Consider the following 18250-nt stretch of genomic DNA (forward strand, 5'->3'; position numbering starts at 1 on the left):
GTCATCTGAATCTGGGAAAAGAGTCAAAGTAACCAAGGTAAGGTAGAGTTTCACCAGATTTGTTTTGCATGATGGTGTGGTTGGTGCAACCGTGTGGTTTACATTGGAATTGCATTGTCATAATAACATCTAACATTTCTACAGTATCATATAGCCTATCACTCAATAACTCACTCAAGAACCCAAAACATGATTGCTTTTCTTGAGAGCTGCACAGTTTTCTTCAAAAGAAGTGGATGCCACTCACTCTCAGTGTTCCTTTCTTTTATTTTGCATTGTGGTTGCATTGCATTTGTTTAAAATTGCTGGTTATTTTGGAATTCAGCTGACACACTGACACTGCGCATGTGGAAAGCAAAACAACTGGCATGATTTGGAAGGTAATGGCTCTCGTTCCTATAAGCATGTTTGCGCACTCTGGAGCATGATTTTCACTGGATAGCTAATGAATGAAAACATTACTTTGTTCTTCTAAGATGGCCGAAGACTCTCTACAAAAAAAAGATGACCACCTTCCACCAACTTCAGCCAGACATCAGCCAGGACCAGAAGACATCTTTGGGCCACATTCCCAACAACTCATGCCATCCCAACCTTCCAAAGAAATGTTGTACCAACAGCGGCAGAAATGTGAGCTGCGAAGGCTCCTGAAGCACACTCACCCAGAACTGAAGATGTTGGATGAAGTTGTGGATGAGGAGCTTGCTGAGGTTTTGAGCTCAGAGTCTGGGGTGGCAGCTGCTGAAACCGGATATGAGGGAGAGGTCCTTTCAAGACGCTTGATATTCGAGAACTGTGCCCTGAGTAATAAAGTATCTACTTACACCCCCAAGCTGCACATGGCAGAGGAAACAGCGGAAAGAGGCAATGTCAGTAAAACATCAGCTGTGTTTGAGGTGTCAGAGGAGAGGCCTCATGTTGCAAGTGTTAAAGCGATTGTGGAGGCTGATAATGGTTCTAGTCCAGATCCTAATAGAGAGTGCGAGGAGGAGATTGTAAGAATAGATGTTCAGGCTACCAGAAGGATGTTTGAGAGTCAGTCTGTGAACACATCTAAACCAAATCCAGAAAATAAGTTCCAGGGGAAAGTTTTTATTTCTGGGGATGAGACAGGGGCAGTACAAAAACGAAAACAGGGGTTTGACATGTGTAGCAAACAGAATCTACACAGCAAAAACAGAAGCAGTGACACTGATTTGACAGAACAGAACCACGATCAAGGGTCATGTGTTCATGTTGTTGGTCAGAGCACTGATCTTGGGTTTTCTGGCAGGGAAGAGGTTTCCACTGGTGAAACACTCTTTGAGGATGAGCCTACATGTCTTCCAGATCCAGAAGGATTTGGTGAAACGATCAAAACGAGAGCAGCTCTTTTCCAAAACAACCCATTTATCTCAACAAATGTAGAAAGAGAGCATTCCTGTTTGGATACAGCAAAATCCCAAATCCCAGCAGTAGACAGCGAGGCAGCTGAGCACTATCTGCAAGCTAATGTCAAGAACAGAGCTCATCTGTTTGAATCAATGCCATTTGACAAAATCAGACATCAGAACAGGGATGAAATAGAAACAATGGTCGAGAACATCAAGGAGACATTGGATTCCCTTTATCACGTTAGTACCATACATTCAGATGGCTCAATCATTGAGGTGAATGAGACAATGATAGCTAAAAAGGCTAAATTCACACTATCAGAGAGTGGGCCTAAGATAAAATACGATGAGGTGGCTGAAGGTGGTGCACAAAACTTCATATTACAGTTGCTACCACGGGCAAACCTAAAGCCTCAGATCACTTACCTAAAGGAAGATTGCAAAGGAAATATGGAGGCCATAACGGTGAATGTACCTGTGCACCAGCATCACTTCACTACCAGCCAGGACACAGAGGTTAAAACTGCCAATGTGGTTCAACTTGTTGAGGATATTCTTAATCAAGATAACTCCCTGAGGAAAGGAGTTATAATCCAGGAGGGTGTCAACAGATGTGCTGAAGTAATCGTTTACTCCCTTTACAATTATGTAGATGAGAAAGATGTGAAAAGTTACTGTCCTCCACAAGTGTATTGTGCAGAGTATGATGAACCAGAAACAGAAAGAAGTGATGAGAGTAAGACAAAAAATCAAGGATTGAGAACTGGGGTTGTTGAATCAACCATAAGCTGCCTAAACCTCTCAAATCAAACCTCTCAAGACCAAACCTGCTCAGGATCAATCAGGCCTGAAGTCACAGTAAAGGGGAATGTGAAACTGTTCAAGAGTTGTATTGAAAAGGGTGATCTGGAGTATTTGAAAACTCTTCAGGCTGAGCCAACAGTTCAAGAAGAGGAACTTCCTCCCAACCAAAATGTGGGCGGACAAGGCACGGAGCTTCATCCCGAACAGCGAGGTGATCAGGCAGAGGAGAGTGCATCAGAGTGGGTACCAGTGGATGTAAAGAGACTGAAAAGTATGTTCTCTGGAGATCAAAGACAACCCAACCAACCCCAAACCCAACCAAAACAATTTACTGCCATCCCTCCTGCATTCATAGGCCAAAATGTGCCACTTGGAAATAGGCACTCCGCTACAGAGAGGAATGTTGGCGTCGTCTCCCATGTGCAAGAAAAGAATAAAATCAAGGAGTGTGGCATCCAAGCACAAGAAAAAGCATGTAACTCTGAAGTCGTATTGCATTTTGAGACACAAGACAATGACAGGGTCCACCAGGCTGAATTAGTCAAGGTGGTAGATGACAATGACGAAATCTCAAACCTCAAAACTGCAATCCATAGCCTCCAACAGGCCACAATGGAAGCGAAATCTTTTCATCAGTCATCACAAGAAAAACAGAAATTCTTTGTTCAAGAATCTTCTAAGGAACCCGTTGCCTCAGTTACAATATCTGATGTCAACTCAGTGAAAACCCAGAGAAAAGAAGCAGAATTACTTCAAGAAAATCCACAAAAAGCAGAGACAGCTTCCAGCATCACTTCAGAACATAAACCAGTAAATCAACATGAGAGTACATGCCTTAAAGATATTAATTCTGCAGAAATTCATACTACTGAGACATGCAGCAAAAAGGGTCAAAAAAGCACAGAGGTCGTCCAGAAGCAACACTTTGAAGCTGCTACAGAGTCTTCAAATATTTCAGAAACAGCTGCACAGCAAGAGGAGGAGGAAATAGTTTTTGAGGGTAAACTTCAAGCAGCCTTAGATTCCCTGGAGAAGTCCAACATTAATGTCACCAGAGGAGATTTCAGAGCAGCAATGATATACAAAAAATCTTCTAAAGAAAGATCAAAAAATGTTGATGCAGCGTCCTTTCAAAAGACATCTGACAATGAGATTTGCGCTGTGACTGAACCTAAATCAATTCAAGCACCACTGAGACAAGACCTGGCCACAGAGCCCCCAAGACAAAGTGAAACCCTAAATAAACCAGCTACAAATGCTGCCTCAGAGAAAACCAAAAGGCCTGTTTGTCCAAAACCAGCTATCCCGCCTAAACCTGAACATTTGAAGATGAAACAAAGAGATAATCAATCGGCCAACAAAGAGAATCATCAAACTAATGCTATGAGATCTGATATGAAAGATAAAACTCCGCAAACACTGACAACATCTCTGTCACATCAGGTTGAACATAAGCAAGAAGACCAGTCCAAAATACACTCTGGTGCAGACTCAGGACCAGATTTAGAGGATCATGAAAAACCTACAAGAAATCAATTTTTTGGTGAAGCGTTACAGATGTCCCAGGAAATCCAAGTAAGCCATCAAGTCCAAGGTTCAGTCGTCACCTTGGACAGTGACAACACAAATAAAAATATCATCAATCAACAAGAGAAGATAAATAACACTGCAGAGGAGAAAAGCCCCCAGAACATCCCAGTCAATGATAATATGAATGAAACAGATGAAAGCCCTGTAGATTTCAACAAAGCATGCCAAAAATTTGGAGGTAAAAAGGTACTTTCCGCAAAAAAGGCCCCTGTAAAGCCAAAAAGAGTAAAAATTGCTGACAATAAAACTCCAAAGCACTCCTCTGGAGACAATAATTCAAAAATTCTTGCAAACGTAGAGGCAAAACCACAACAAACTGCAACTGATCCATCATGCAGTGACCCAAACACCTGTGGACAAACTGCTGACAGCAAAGACAAACACGAGAGAGAAATTAAACAAGAAGGAAAAGTCGAGATGAGGGAAAAGAAAGGAAGAACCGAGACAGAGGACGAACGCCGGCAGCGGCTGTCAGTTCACATGGATGAGATCATGAGAGGGAACATAACGGCGGCCATGGAAATTTTTGACAACTTGCGAAAACAGGAGGAACTGCAGAGTATTCTCAGTCGAGTTGAAGAAATCGAAGAGGACACGAGCGAGGTTGACGTAACATCACTGAGGAGAGTGTTTGAGAACGTCCCTGACTGGGTTGTCAACTCCAACAAAAGGAAACAAAAAAAGATAAAAGTAGAACAAAAAGAGGAGAGGTTGCCGGTATCAAGGGACAACACTGAAAGCAAATCTTCAATGGCGCATGTTTTTGGAGATCTTGAGAGAGCCAGTGAGGAAATTATGAATCTAAAAGAGCAGACTTTAGCCAGGCTTGTGGACATAGAGGAAGCAATAAAAAAGGCTCTTTATTCTGTCTCTACTTTGAAATCAGACTCAGATATTGCTGGTTTATCATGCTTGTTCAAAGAGTCCTTAGGGACAGTACAGGGATCACCATCCTCTGGTAACATTAGCAAAATAAGCATCGGGTCAAGCAGAAAAAAAACAGTGCTGACACAGGAAGGCCCTTCAACACAGGGAAGCGCAGCTATGCCAGCTGGCCAGGGTGCAGGCCTGGAAATAGCCTCTGCAAAACAACGAGCGAGTCCTCCATCTTCACCGGCCTTCATTTCCATCCAGTCAGCCGCTCGAAAGACGGATAAAACAGAGCTGCTGCCACCAGAGACCACAACCTGCCCTACATGTCAGCAAAGCCCGAAGATGGAAGAGAAATTCCGGACAACAAAAACCCTTCAATGCAACAGCCCAGCTCAAAACAGAAAAAATGACCCAAGAAAAGGAGGTCAAAAACAATCCACTTACAGCCCACTTAAACCTAAACGAGAGCTCAGCATGCTTGAGGTGCAGGCTGACCGCGGGGGGAACAGTATTTCAGGCAACACGACAGTCACAGAGAACTATGAGAGGACTGATAACTTTGGTAACCGGTTTTACTCTTCTAAAACCTCCACTGTTGTCAATAGTCAGCCAGAAACAATTACATCATCCACAGGTCAGGCTGTCACTAAGTACCCAGAGGTTCGGCTGCCGATCAATCAGAAACCTTAATTTAATCACAGACAGGCTGCAGTTTCTCACCAAAAAAAATAAATGCTGGCAGTGTTTTTTTTATGTACTGTATGACAAAGCTGTCATGTGCAGAATTTGATTTGCGAAGAAATTAATATGATATTTGTTATTGCTTGTTTGTTTATTTATGACTGGTTTTAGATTTTCTTATTAATTGCTGGGATCTTTTTTGTTGTTGTATTCTTTATCACACTTTTTGCATTTTAAATTAAATACAGACTATTGGTTTCCAAATGCCTTCGTGTTTTGTTTATCAAACTAAGCCTTGTCTCACTTTTCTCATCAGTTTCAACCAGCCTGTCATGAGACGTGCTCAGCCTGTTTGAAGCCGGTGTATCCGATGGAAAAAATTACTGCAGACAAATACATTTTTCACAAAAGTTGCTTCTGCTGTAAACAGTGCAAGAAAAAGTTGAGGTGAGACATTAAAATATTCTACAAACAAATCACCTGCAATATTGATCAATGATTTTCATAATTTGATTAATTTCTTGTCTGTGCCAAAACGAGGTAGTTACTTTGATAACGTTAATATGGTTGATAAGTATGATTTCTTACTTTGTATTGGCCTGAATATAAAATATCCCTGATTACAAGATGACCCAACCCTCCTACTGTCTGCAACAATTGTTTTTACAGAAAATAAAAAGGCTTTTTGAAATTGGCAAATATTCCAAATTTAACATGCATTAAATGCATTATCACATTTAAATAATATATGTTACAGTAAATACATGTAAACAAATTAACCAACTTAAATATTACTATTTTGTTTTTTAATTTTGCCACCTCAAAAAAAAAAAAAAAAAAAAATCAGCATCAAAATAAATTCAGCTGTTTTGTCAAAACTTTCAGCTGAAAAATAGTTCCAGTTGCTTCAGACTGGCACCTGACACAAGTTTATGTCTTTCATGTGTCATTTTTAACAGCGTTAAGCATCAGTTTTCTGAGAGATAAATACCTTAACGCTTAAGTGTAGAGCTGCAACAATTAGTCGTTTAATCGATTAGTCGATCAACAGAAGATTAATTGGCAACTATTCTGATAATTGAATAACCATTTAGTCATTTTTTAAGCAAGAATGATAAACATTTGCAGGTTGCAGCTTCTGAAATGTGAAGATTTTAGGTTTTTCTGTGTCATACATGACAGTAAACTGAATATCTTTGGGTTTTGGACTGTTGGTCAGACAAAACAAGACATATGAGGACATCATCATGAGCTCTATGAAATTATAACAGGCATTTTTCACTATCTTCTGACATTTTATAGACAAAACAGTTAACTGAGTAATCAAGAAAAAAGAAAGCATGAATCTTACCTGTTAAGATGTTCCAACACTCCTCTGACAAAACTCTCAGAAGTGATAATATTAAAAGCTCCTAACATGACTTTGTGTGACATTTCTTCTCAACTCTTGTAGCAGGTGATTCTGTTTAGTCTGTTTATAGCAGCAAATTCCTCAGCAGATGCTTTACATGTTTCACCCAGAAACAAAAATATTATAACAAAAGGAGAGAAAAACACTTAGTGTTTATATATCCAACAGGCAACTTCTGCATAATAAACTGGACACTTTTGGAGTGGGTAAACTTTAGCTGTTGCTATAGATACAGTTTGGACCATTGAAACTAGCTAACCTAGCAACATTAAGGCTACAAACAACCCACAATGCAACACTCTTTTAAAGTGACAGGCTCACTCTGTAAACTCTGTCCTGACTCTTTTCAGAAACACACACACACACACACACACACACACACACACACACACACACACACACACACACACACACACACACACACACACACATATATACACACACACACACATATATATATATACATATATATATTCAAATGTAATTTCCAGAAACATCTTATATTTGGGCCAACAACAAATGACTACAGACCGAATGTTTGCTGAATACAATGATACAAAATCCAATGTGCTGGATTGCTTAATTTGCTGATTGATTAAATATAAATCTCTTCACCAACAATTAAAAAAGTAACTGTGAGAAACTTTACAGCATAACTAATGTTAGAGGAGTGGAAGACCCATTGGGGGCACACTTGACCAGTGGTAAAATGTGGGGTGAACAGTGTTGGAATGTAAATATGTACATTTACTCAAGTATTGTACTTAAATACAGTTATGCGATACTTTTACTTTACTTGAGTATTTCCATTTTATGCTACTTAATACTTCTACTCAACTACATTTTGGAAGCAAATATAGTACTTTTTACTCCACTGCATTTATCACAGCTTTAGTTACTAATTACTTTTCAGATTCAGATAATTAATACATGATAAATGAATAAATAAATAAATTAAACTAATAAATTCTGATGTATTTTTTAGATTAAGCTATAAAATATATAAGATTAAGCTATTAATTAGTGATACTTACACATTAATGCATCACTAATTATAATCCAGTTATATGATATTTATAATTCTGAAATGGGCAATTCTGCATAATGAATAATTTTACTTTTGGTACTTTAAGTATAATTTGGTGCCAATACTTATGTACTTTTTCTTAAGTAAAATTTTGAAGGCAAGACTGTTACTTGTAACAGAGTACTTCTACACTGTGGTATTGCTACTTTTACTTTATTTACTCCACCACTCGGAGTGACAGAGAAAATTGAATTGACCTTTTTTTTCACAACAGACATTTTTACTTGTCAAATACAGGTGTACCTAATAACATTGTTAATTGCTGCATTGCATTGTAATACTGTAACGTGGGAACAGAGCCATTGTTAATGTCATTAGTTACACCTGTGCTTTTCCTACAACGACAGTCAAAACCATGACAGAAAACATGAACCACTAGCCAAGAGATTGAGAGATATTGTTTAACTGTTTAAAAAATGCTAAATTAAATGTACATGCTTCATTTTTAAACCGTTGTAAGTTTTAAATGAAACTGACAAACTGTGCTTATTTGTAGCATGCAAAATTATGCGCCCTTATATGGAGAATTCTACTGCATATCTCACTACCAACAACTGTTCAAAAGAAAAGGGAATTACGACGAGGGCTTTGGATACACTCAGCACAAGACCCGATGGCTTTTAAGGAATACTCCTGACATGGCGTCCAATGAATCTGAGGTATAGATAAACCTCCTGTGACAATGTGAGTACCAGCAAAAAAAAGGCAACATTATGTTATTATTCTTTCCTGTCATTTTCATGATACAGTAATTTATCATAGTGGCTTCCCTTCATTAAAGCTGTGTTCTCTTTCTGTTCTCAGCTGATGTGACGGTGACTGTGACAATGCAGAAAATCTTGAAGCTGTGTTTGAGGCGCCATAAAATGGTCAAAATTTTACAGTGTGTTCATCTTTTGATTGCTAATGAAGTGTGTTGACACAAAACTGATGTCTTAATTACTGTAAGAAACTATTAAGTATGACAAATGCTGACACATGTAATTGTCTTCTTGTCACTGACTGTTTTGTTAAATGACTTTTTACATTTTTTTAGTTCACAATCACTCCAACAAATTACAGTAATATATCTATGTACCTTGTTTTCTCATTGACAGAAAGTGACATAGAAAAAAGAGTTTATAAATTTTATTTGAACTGGGATAACAAAGAAGAATCAAGTTGTAGTAGTTTTGCAGAAACATCCTGTTGTTGATTGATTATTATGAAAAATGCAAAAGTTGTTCAAAACTGTTGGAAAACTCCCAATTTAGCGATACTAACTCACATACTCATTCACTGATTCATTGATTCATTGATTTATGGCCATTAGGAGGCATTGCTGTTTGTGTTTGACACTAATGTAACTGGCCTTCCATGATGATGATATATGTTTGGTATATATTGTATGTTGGAAAAGGAACACTTGGATTGATCAATTTGTAAAACACCATCACTTTGATTCCTGCATCCTAAACTGTAATAAAAACTACAAACTATAGTTTACAGCTTTTATACTTGATAATAAGTAAGGAAAAGGAGAAATTATAAACTTGTGATGAGGATTTCAGCACAAATTAAAGCTTCTGCTCTTCATTCATTTGTCGGGCCGAGCATCAGTTTCCTGTAGGCCCATTTACTGATTTTCTGAAATTAAAAACAGATTTTATACAGATATTATAAAGAATTAGTTATACTTAACAGTTACTGAATTTTGTCCTTAAAATCATATGACACTTAAGTTTTATATATTTTTTCAGTGCTATACAGACTATTTTATACTCATAGCTCACTTGGATTCAACATGGTCCCGAAGTTCAACATTGAGGGTTTCAGGCGGTAGCAAACAGAAACCCCCAGCAGCTATAGAGACAAGGCTGCATATCAGCATAGGGATGTTGTAATGATAGAACCTGATCAGTGGTGCAAGGACACCCGTCACACAAGCACATGTGGAGTTTAGATCTACACCATTCTGCTTGTCAAAATGTGATACGGCACTTGTAATAGTGTTTTATTAGGGAACAATAGTTGTCACAGGTCCAACAATTATAAAAGTTGACATAGGCAACAAAATAATAAATGATTAATAACAGATAATGACAGTATATGTGACTCTACTCACCTTGACTGTACTAATGTAGCAATAAAACACCCACATACATAATATACTAAAAATAAATCAGACAGCAAAAATATGTTTTAGGCTGAATCTTGAATCTCAAAAGGGGATTCCTTAAATGTAAGCCGACCATAGAGAAAAGTCCAAAATCTACAGAACAGTTTCAGTCAGAAGATCTGAAGGTTTCTGACAGAAAAGTTCAGAAATGGATTCAGAAGCAAAATCCAGACATAGAGAAAAAGCCTGTCGTATATACCAACATATGAAGAGTTACAGCACAGAGTGCAGTCATGTGGATATGTACAGTAGTCAAAAGAGGAAACCTGCACTGTTCACTGAAACCTTAAAGCATTTCCAATAAAATTCCCTCATTAACTTTCAAAATATGTATGTCAGCATATAACGTGACATAAATTTGTCTGCTAAGGAGATTCATATAGAGATCCCTTACAGCTTTGGTAATGAATACACTGGAAAAGGAATGCTGTAATGTTAACAGACCACCTGCACCTCATTTTGCAAAAGTGGTGTCAGTGTTTTTGAGTGTGCCTACATTATCATATGGAAGACCTACATTTTCAGTATAGAGGGGAATAATTGCAATATGGTTCAGATTTATTTCACAGGTTTTAACACTGTCAAAAAGACAGTTTGAGTCCATGTTCCACATCTGCTAAATATAATGTTTGGCTGGATAGTTATATGGGGTATATCAGATTTTCTTTTTTCAAAATAACTTTTAAAACTGCCGTTGTAAGTGCATTTTGGCATATAAGACTGTGACCTGTATAGATGGCACTGGCACTGTCATCGGAAAACAGATTCTTCAATGAGTACTGCTCTAATTGGGTTACTCAATTCTATGAAAACAAGTGAGGGGTACGTCATAGCAGGAGACAGATAAACATGGAATGTACGTCACGTTTGCTCTCAGTCACATGAAAATGGCACTCTGCCAGTGGTGGACAGAGTGCACAACTCCATTACTTGAGTCAAAGTATTGATACTCCTGGTCAAATGTTACTCCAATACAAGTGAAAGTAACAGTCTTCAAAAGTACATTTTCTTTTTAATGTCAACACATTGTTGTATTGTTGCCACAACGCATTTACATAACCTAATGACTCTGGAACAACTTACTGAATGCATTGACTTGCCTGTAGAGCCTATAGAATAAAAAGCTTGTAGAATATCCTGCAAAGCCTGAAGAAATGCCTGAAACACAGTTGAATCGACAAAAGGAGAGCCATTGTCATTTTCATTTTTTATTTAACACACTCCACTCCACCTCCACAAAAAAGCATGGCAGTGCTCTGACACAGCTCTGGCAGTGTGTGTGTGTGTGTGTGTGCATCAGGCAGACAGTGGGATTGCTGAAGATGCAGCTTCCTCAGAAAATAAAGAATAAATAAAACAACTAACCTACCTTAAAATCCCAGTTACACACCTCTAGCTTTATAACTGCCCAACAGCAACACTGCTTTAGGTGAGACAAAAACAAAAAACAAAAAACGATATGAATCTCTCTTCTTTTCAAGAATCTGAAACATGGATTTCAGATATGGCCATGGGTGAACTGGCAAGGAATCGTTATCTTTATCTGCCATAGTCATCATTACCATCGACAGGTTCAAATTGAACGGTTCAGAAAGCACTTAGAAATTGACTGAAAGCATAAGAGTAGTTTACTGTGATAGTTTTTTCTCCTGTGACTAACACAGCATATGGCTTATTACATTTTACAAAAGAAAAGAAAATGAATTCACTGACTTCAAAGCTATGATTCAAAGTAATGAGTATCGGGAACCTTCATAGAAATGTAGTCAAAAGTACAATATTTGTCTTTCAAATGTAGTGGAGTAAAAGTCATAAGTTTCAAAAAAGAAATGTATACTCAAGTAAAGTACAGATACTCCAAAAATGTACTTAAGAACAGTATTCAAGTAAAGGTGCTTCATGACTGTCCATCTCTGCACTCTGCACCCCTAAAAAAGCTGCAGTTGCAGTTTGTAGAACAGTAACCTCTCCATTTTCAAACACAAGATGAAAGATGACTCTGCTTAAAGCAGCTTTAATCAGTTTTGATAAATAAAGTTGACTTCAAAACATCACAAAGTACAGGAACATAACACAAAAGAGACTGAATGCACTCGTACAAGGAACATAGACTCCAAAATGAAATATTCACATACAATCAAAAACACAGACAAGATGCATCAATATCTCCTTCCAGGGAGTCACATTTGAGCATTCATTTGGACTCATGTTCATATGTCGGTCTGTAGGTGCTTAACGCTCCACTATGTTCACCTGCTAGTCGCTGACTTTGTCTGTCTGCTGTTTGGTGCCAGGCAGGGAGTGTAAAGTGGATTTCGCTGAAGAAGCGATGAAAAGGAACTAAAACTGCAAAGTTGCAAACTGCAAAAACCAAAACAATGAGCCAAAAGATGCTGAAATGCTCCATAGAGCGGAGTGGAAGTGCAGAGTCAGGTGTTATTTCTCTGTGGGTTCATCACTATGAATGACACCTTTCATATTACACACAATCAGTTGACCCATTGTTCATATAAAAATATTGATTAGTGCAGTGTTAAGACATTTGAGAGACATTGTAGATGTGCAAATTTTTAGCTCAAAGGTGAACTTTGACTAGATATGATCTGTTAGGCCTGTGCCTACTCCAACATGTCAAAGTGCCTATTTCTGTTTCACATTATATCAGTTGACTCATTACAATCAAAACTCATTCTTATTCATCCATGAGAGAAGAATAAGACATAATAATACTGTACATCATTCAGCAATTACATTTAGACTAGAAAAAGAAACAAATGAGTGCAGAGCAAATATACATATACATTCAAACAGATTTTAACAGCAAAAATTAAAATATTTATGTAATAATTTATAAGTAAAATTTGATTCAGTTGAAGCTTTCCATTTTAGGTAACTGCACACTGACAAGTTATCGCTGTATCAGTTGAGAGCAAGCACACTGTTATAAACTAGAATTTTGTGTTGTTCCCTGATTTTTCGTCTTTCTTAACGGATCCCATGTCAACAGTTCCACTTTCAGGTTCCCTGCAATTAAAAAGAAGAAGATTATTATGTAGAATTGATTTTATTTTCTTTTAAGCAAAGTAAGTACGCGCTCATCAACTCACGTGGGTTCAGCGTGGTCCTGAAGTTCAACATTGAGCGTCTCGGGCAGAAGCAAACAGACACCCCCGGCAACGATGGGGATAGTGCCATATATCAGCATGGGGATGGTGTAATGGTAGACGTCCAGGAGCCTGATCAACGGAGCGAGGATGCCCGCCACACGAGCAAACATGGAGTTCAGACCTACACCATTCTGCCTGTAAGGACCATTCAGCAAAGTCATAACATGTAATACTAGCAAACATGACAACAGTTTTTTTATTTTCTGCAATCAGTTAATTATAATAAGTTTTACCGCTGGGACATTACCTACCTTACCTTAGAGTGGTAGGGTACAGTTCAGCTGTATAAACATAGACTATGGAGAAACTGGCAGTGGCGGCAAATTTCCCCAGTACAGCTATGACCGTTACCACTATAGGAAGATCTGACGGGAAAAGTGACACACATATTGAAGTTATTTGTGCAAAATGTGTCTGTTAGAGAGGATACATTTTAATATAAAAGGGTAAATTACCAGTTGGAACAGCAAGGATCCCAAGGCAAGCAGCACCTCCAAACAATAGCGCCCCTGTTTGACATATTCTCCTCCCGAAGTGCTGTATAAAAGGCAAACAACCCAGGCGTGCAGGAAGTTCTACCATGCCAAAGATGAACTGTGTGAGGTAGATATCCAGACCAAAATTGCCAACATTCAGGCTCAGTCCATAGTACATCAGACTGGTTGCAAACCTGTCAATAGATTGGAAGAGATAACCTCAGTGCCACCACAAAAGTATTGCTGTAGTTGTGGAAGCAGGTTGTGGTTGAAATAAATACTCACCAGAGATAGCTCAGTACAAAAGCACGTTTTCTCAGATATGATATCCTGAAGATGTCCAACATGGTTCCTCTTTTAGATGTACCATCAACGACCAGCTAAACAACAATGTAGGTGCATTTTTTAGTTGGTGTGTATTGATTTTAGGGTTTTTTCTGTTTAATTTTAGAGAAAAATGTGTTTTTGTTGCTGCTCACCTTGTCTAACAGATCTTCAGGTACCTTCCTCCCATTCACCCTTGCTGCCCTCCGGACCTCCTTTATGGCCTCCTCCTTCCTGCCCTGGGTAATAAGCCAGCGAGCTGATTCTGGGAGAATCCTAGTCAGAACACAAATGTAAATGTGCACTAAGTTTAATTTTTTTAATGCTAAAATGTTGGACATGCGCATCTAAAGTGGCTCGAGAGGCTGCTGACCAGTAAAATAATCCTAAGACGAGGACAACGGGGCTGAAGAGCACCATCTGCAGGATCCTCCAGTTCCGGATCAAATAGGCAATGCCAGACAACATCATCAATCCAACAGGGAAAAAAGAGTGACAGATAATGGTGCAGAAAGCAAACCTGGAGGAATCACTCCACTCTCCACCTGAGAAGCAATAAGATAGACAGAAATGGCATCATTACTACTATTCTATGATATGTTCTGTAACTATAGCAAGTGTATGTAATTCAATATGTATTACTATTATTTATAAGTAATTTAATCCAGTTTTGTGTATGTATGCTTCTGTAAGGTAAAAATGAGTTGTAATACATTCAGTGCTTCAATTACAATATAACACATCTGCAATCTAACTCAAGGCAGTGCTAAGACTCTTAATAAAATGCAATCAGATCAATAAGCTGAACAAAGAGCCAGACGTGTTCCCACAGGTTTATTGTCAATGTATGAGTTGACATTTGGGGCTGAAATTCATTGCAAGACAAAGCATCAACCATTAGTAACTTTCATTTAAATTTTACAAACAACACCCTTAGCATGCAGCTTTGCCTTGTGAAGCTCAGGCACTTGACTGCAGTAAGATGACAGAATGTCATGTTATTAGTAAAATTAAAATAAGGGTCAATTGACCTGTAGTTTGTAATGTGTTTCAGCTGCAGATGTCGACACATATGGTCAGCCCTCGATGCTTCTTGTTTTGATTTGAAGGTGCTTGTATTATTTTTAATTTAGGAGAACGATGCCTATTCCAAAACTGTAAAAAAAAAAAATGTGCATGTGTGAAATAATCAGCTTTATGATATGATTATGTAATGCATTATGTATCAGGGCACAGTTAGGGCAAACACTGCTATTTGCACACTGGCACAATAACGCTCTCGCCCATTCTTAAAGTTTGTGTTTTGTGGTTAAAGGACCAGTGTGTAAGATTTAGTGACATTTAGCAGTGAGGTTGTGGATTGTAACCCTCCCCTTCTAAATGTGTAGGAGAACCTGCAGTCGCTGCGAAACTCGCAAAAAATGCGAAAGGACCTCTCTAGTGCCAGTGTTTGGTTTGTTTGTTATGGGCTACTGTAGAAACATGGTGGTGAACCCACTCCCTGTGTAGATATAAAGGGCTCATTCTAAGGTAACAAAAACACAACAATTCTTATTTTCATGGAATTATAGACTAATTAAAACATATCTATGAAAATTATATTCCATTTCTGCCAAATCCGTCCCCCTAGATGTAACTAAATTCTACACATTGCATCTTTAAAGCCACTATTTAAACCACAATTTAAAATTTTATTTTGACGTTTTTATCCAAAGCAATGTACATCTGAGAGCTGATACAACACAAGCGAGCATCTAGTCAGGAGAAAACAACACGAGTAAATGCCATAAAGCTGAGTTTGAGTCCAATAGTACATAGGTGCCAAGGGCCATGTTGTGGTGGTGGTACCAGGTGCCTTTCATTGGCAGAGCATATGATTAGAATATAAAAATGCCTGACTTTGGTGCCCTGCAGGGGTTGTATCAAAAAGGACACTGAGGCAGACAGCAATGATGCCACCTGCAAATACGACAGACCATCATAGTAGTGTAGCATTGAGTTTTAGTTGTGAACATTGTACTTACCAATCACAAATGAATTAGCAACAATGCCTGAATTTGAGATGCCACCTAAAAATTTGAGAACCATATAAACATAGATGTTGGGTGAGAAACCAGCGCCGACACCAAACAACATCAGGAGAAGGAGTGAAAGCAGGACCACAAAGCGACGCCCAAACCTACAAAGAGAAGAGAAAAACTGTTAGATTGGTACTTGAGTTTTGTATGAATATAAGATGTACCGTATATGGCTTTTCCCTCCTAAAGGTTCAGCACAGTTTAGATACTATATGTTTAACAGATGCACAGTCAAATGAATTTTGGCAACAATCTATCTTTCTTTAAAAAATCTGTATAATATTTTTAGAATTAAACAAAACAAAAAATCTTGTGTAATATTAACAACAGGAGATTACACGCAGTTATCAGAGGATATTTTCTGGACAATGCAACCAATAAGAGATGAGATATGGGGAAGTTACAGTATGTGCAGTGCTTTTAGATGAATTCAGGAAGAAAATGTGAATCAATTCCAAAGTAATTTCTCATTTTCAAGTTTGCAGAACCCAGGGCTGGCTCCACACTTTATCCTCTGTACTTGTCATTATTTAAGTACATTCAAATCCATTTCTAATTGTGCTTCGTGCTGTAAAAGACCACAAAAATTCTCAAAGAATATAAGATACTGAGTATGTTGATGTGTTGTAAGTTCATACCTGTCAGCCATCTGGCCCAACACCAAGGCTCCAACCAGGAGACCGGCCATGTAGATGGACTGAGATGCCTCAATCAAACTGCTCCTGTCACACACCAAGTCGAACTGATAGTGGAAAAGGAAGAGGATTTTCAGATTTCAGAATCTGTTTGTGGCTGCTAGAAAGCAGACCAACAGTTTTCTTATAAGAGGATGTAACTCAGTTTAATATTTTTCATTATCCCATCATTACAATTAAATGTAATTGGTGTACATTAAATGAAATAGATGTAGGAACAATTTAAGTATGAACAGCAGCCTGTACAGCTAGTATACAAGCCATTACTGAGCATTGTCACAACAGTATAGTAGCTCAGAAGGTACAAGAAGTCAAAGTGAACAACTGCTACACAACACAGAAGAGCTGCCACACTTCATTTTTTTTAAATGAATCAGTACTAAAAGACTAATTTTGTCATTTTTGCTCAGCACTACATTTTACTGGCTTGGTAGAACAGTTAAATGTGCTCCTCAATGGATATATAAATATCTCTTACCTCTGTCACAATGCTGAAGGAACCTTTGGGCACCTCAAAAATAGATCCATTAGTGCAGTCTGTTGTAGTGTTAATCCCATATGCTTCAATGGTCTCCAAATCCAAATCCACAGGTGTGAACATTTTACAGCTTTCAAACTTTCCATCCTTGTTCACTGGGATTGTGAGATTTCTTTGTTTCTCATATGTCAGGTTTGGCCCACGTTCCAAGATCCAGTCAGTGTTACAGTAATTTGGGAAGTTCATGCCAGTAAACACCTGGCTAATCACATCGAAGGCGGTAAATATGCTGGTGAGGCATAATGCAGCCACCAAGCGTTTCTGAAAGAAACCAAACTCCCCAATCTCCTTCAGGATTTGCCCAAAGTTGCTCATGTTGGTATGTGAATGTTCTCAGAGTGCAGCGTGGGACAGAGAAATGTCTAGCTTTCAGCAATGTCGACCGACAGTCAACTTGACTGTCCTCTTGTAAGTTAATGTTTAAACTGACAATCACTGTGCTTTTATGACCTCCCAAGTTGCTAACAAACAGACTACCCAAGTATTAAAATGCAACATGTAAGCATCCTTCAGGCTGAAGTCCAGCTGTTGTGCAGCTGCCAAGATCTTGGAGCCCAATGTCGACTCTTAAGACCTGAACCTTCAGATTTAACATTATCTGTGTGCTCAGCAAAAGATGCGTAAGCACAGGAGTGTGGAAGGGCTCAAAATGCTTTAGGGGGGACAAAACAGCACTTTGTGGAATCATGTTACCTGTTGACAGTAAAGTCTGATGCTCATATAATAATAAAACTAACTATTGTTCATTTTGTGAATATAATAACAAGCTAGTGGTAATGTTTGGAATGATCAGATGAAAATGAATTGGCTGAGGCCTTGACATAGTACTTTGTGATACAGCGAGTGCATACAAAGTGTTTCCTTTTTTTAATAAGATTTTGGACTTTACACATATATCACCGCACAGGTAATAGGTCATAGGTCTTAGCAGAAACTAAGTAAGTCTCTAGAAGGAGTGAGGAAGTGCAGCTTGATGGAAAAATGAAGAAAAACAA

The 18250-nt window shown here is 38.3% G+C and overlaps 2 protein-coding genes across 2 annotated transcripts; one reads left to right on the forward strand and one right to left on the reverse strand.

Moving 5' to 3' along the window:
* The first annotated feature begins 476 nt into the window (after nt 1–476).
* Nucleotides 477–5638, forward strand: LOC121888553 (xin actin-binding repeat-containing protein 1). Its single transcript, XM_042400156.1, has one exon. The coding sequence runs from the start codon at nt 477–479 to the stop codon at nt 5328–5330; it is 4854 nt and encodes a 1617-aa protein (XP_042256090.1). The 3' UTR covers nt 5331–5638.
* A 6406-nt stretch (nt 5639–12044) lies between these two features.
* On the reverse strand, nt 12045–17570 carry slc22a13b (solute carrier family 22 member 13b). The gene is made up of 10 exons (XM_042399795.1): nt 17196–17570; nt 16661–16764; nt 15969–16123; nt 14318–14489; nt 14100–14220; nt 13906–14000; nt 13600–13814; nt 13401–13509; nt 13085–13279; nt 12045–13001 (listed from the first exon to the last, which is right to left on the reverse strand). Exons 1-10 carry the CDS (start codon nt 17568–17570, stop codon nt 12926–12928), a joined length of 1617 nt encoding a protein of 538 aa, XP_042255729.1. The 3' UTR covers nt 12045–12925.
* Nucleotides 17571–18250: the final 680 nt, after the last annotated feature.

The sequence above is a fragment of the Thunnus maccoyii genome, chromosome 21 (assembly GCF_910596095.1).
Source record: "Thunnus maccoyii chromosome 21, fThuMac1.1, whole genome shotgun sequence".
Lineage (NCBI taxonomy): Eukaryota > Metazoa > Chordata > Actinopteri > Scombriformes > Scombridae > Thunnus > Thunnus maccoyii.

Bases quoted from the DNA above. Each gene is read 5' to 3' on its own strand.
- LOC121888553 (XM_042400156.1), top strand. From the start codon at position 477: ATGGCCGAAGACTCTCTACAAAAAAAAGATGACCACCTTCCACCAACT.
- slc22a13b (XM_042399795.1), bottom strand. From the start codon at position 17,570: ATGAGCAACTTTGGGCAAATCCTGAAGGAGATTGGGGAGTTTGGTTTC. The intron at 13,280-13,400 runs GTAAGGTAGGTA...TGGTCCTTACAG, and splicing joins CTGTACCCTACCACTCTAAG to GCAGAATGGTGTAGGTCTGA. The intron at 13,002-13,084 runs GTGAGTTGATGA...TTTTAATTGCAG, and splicing joins CAGGACCACGCTGAACCCAC to GGAACCTGAAAGTGGAACTG.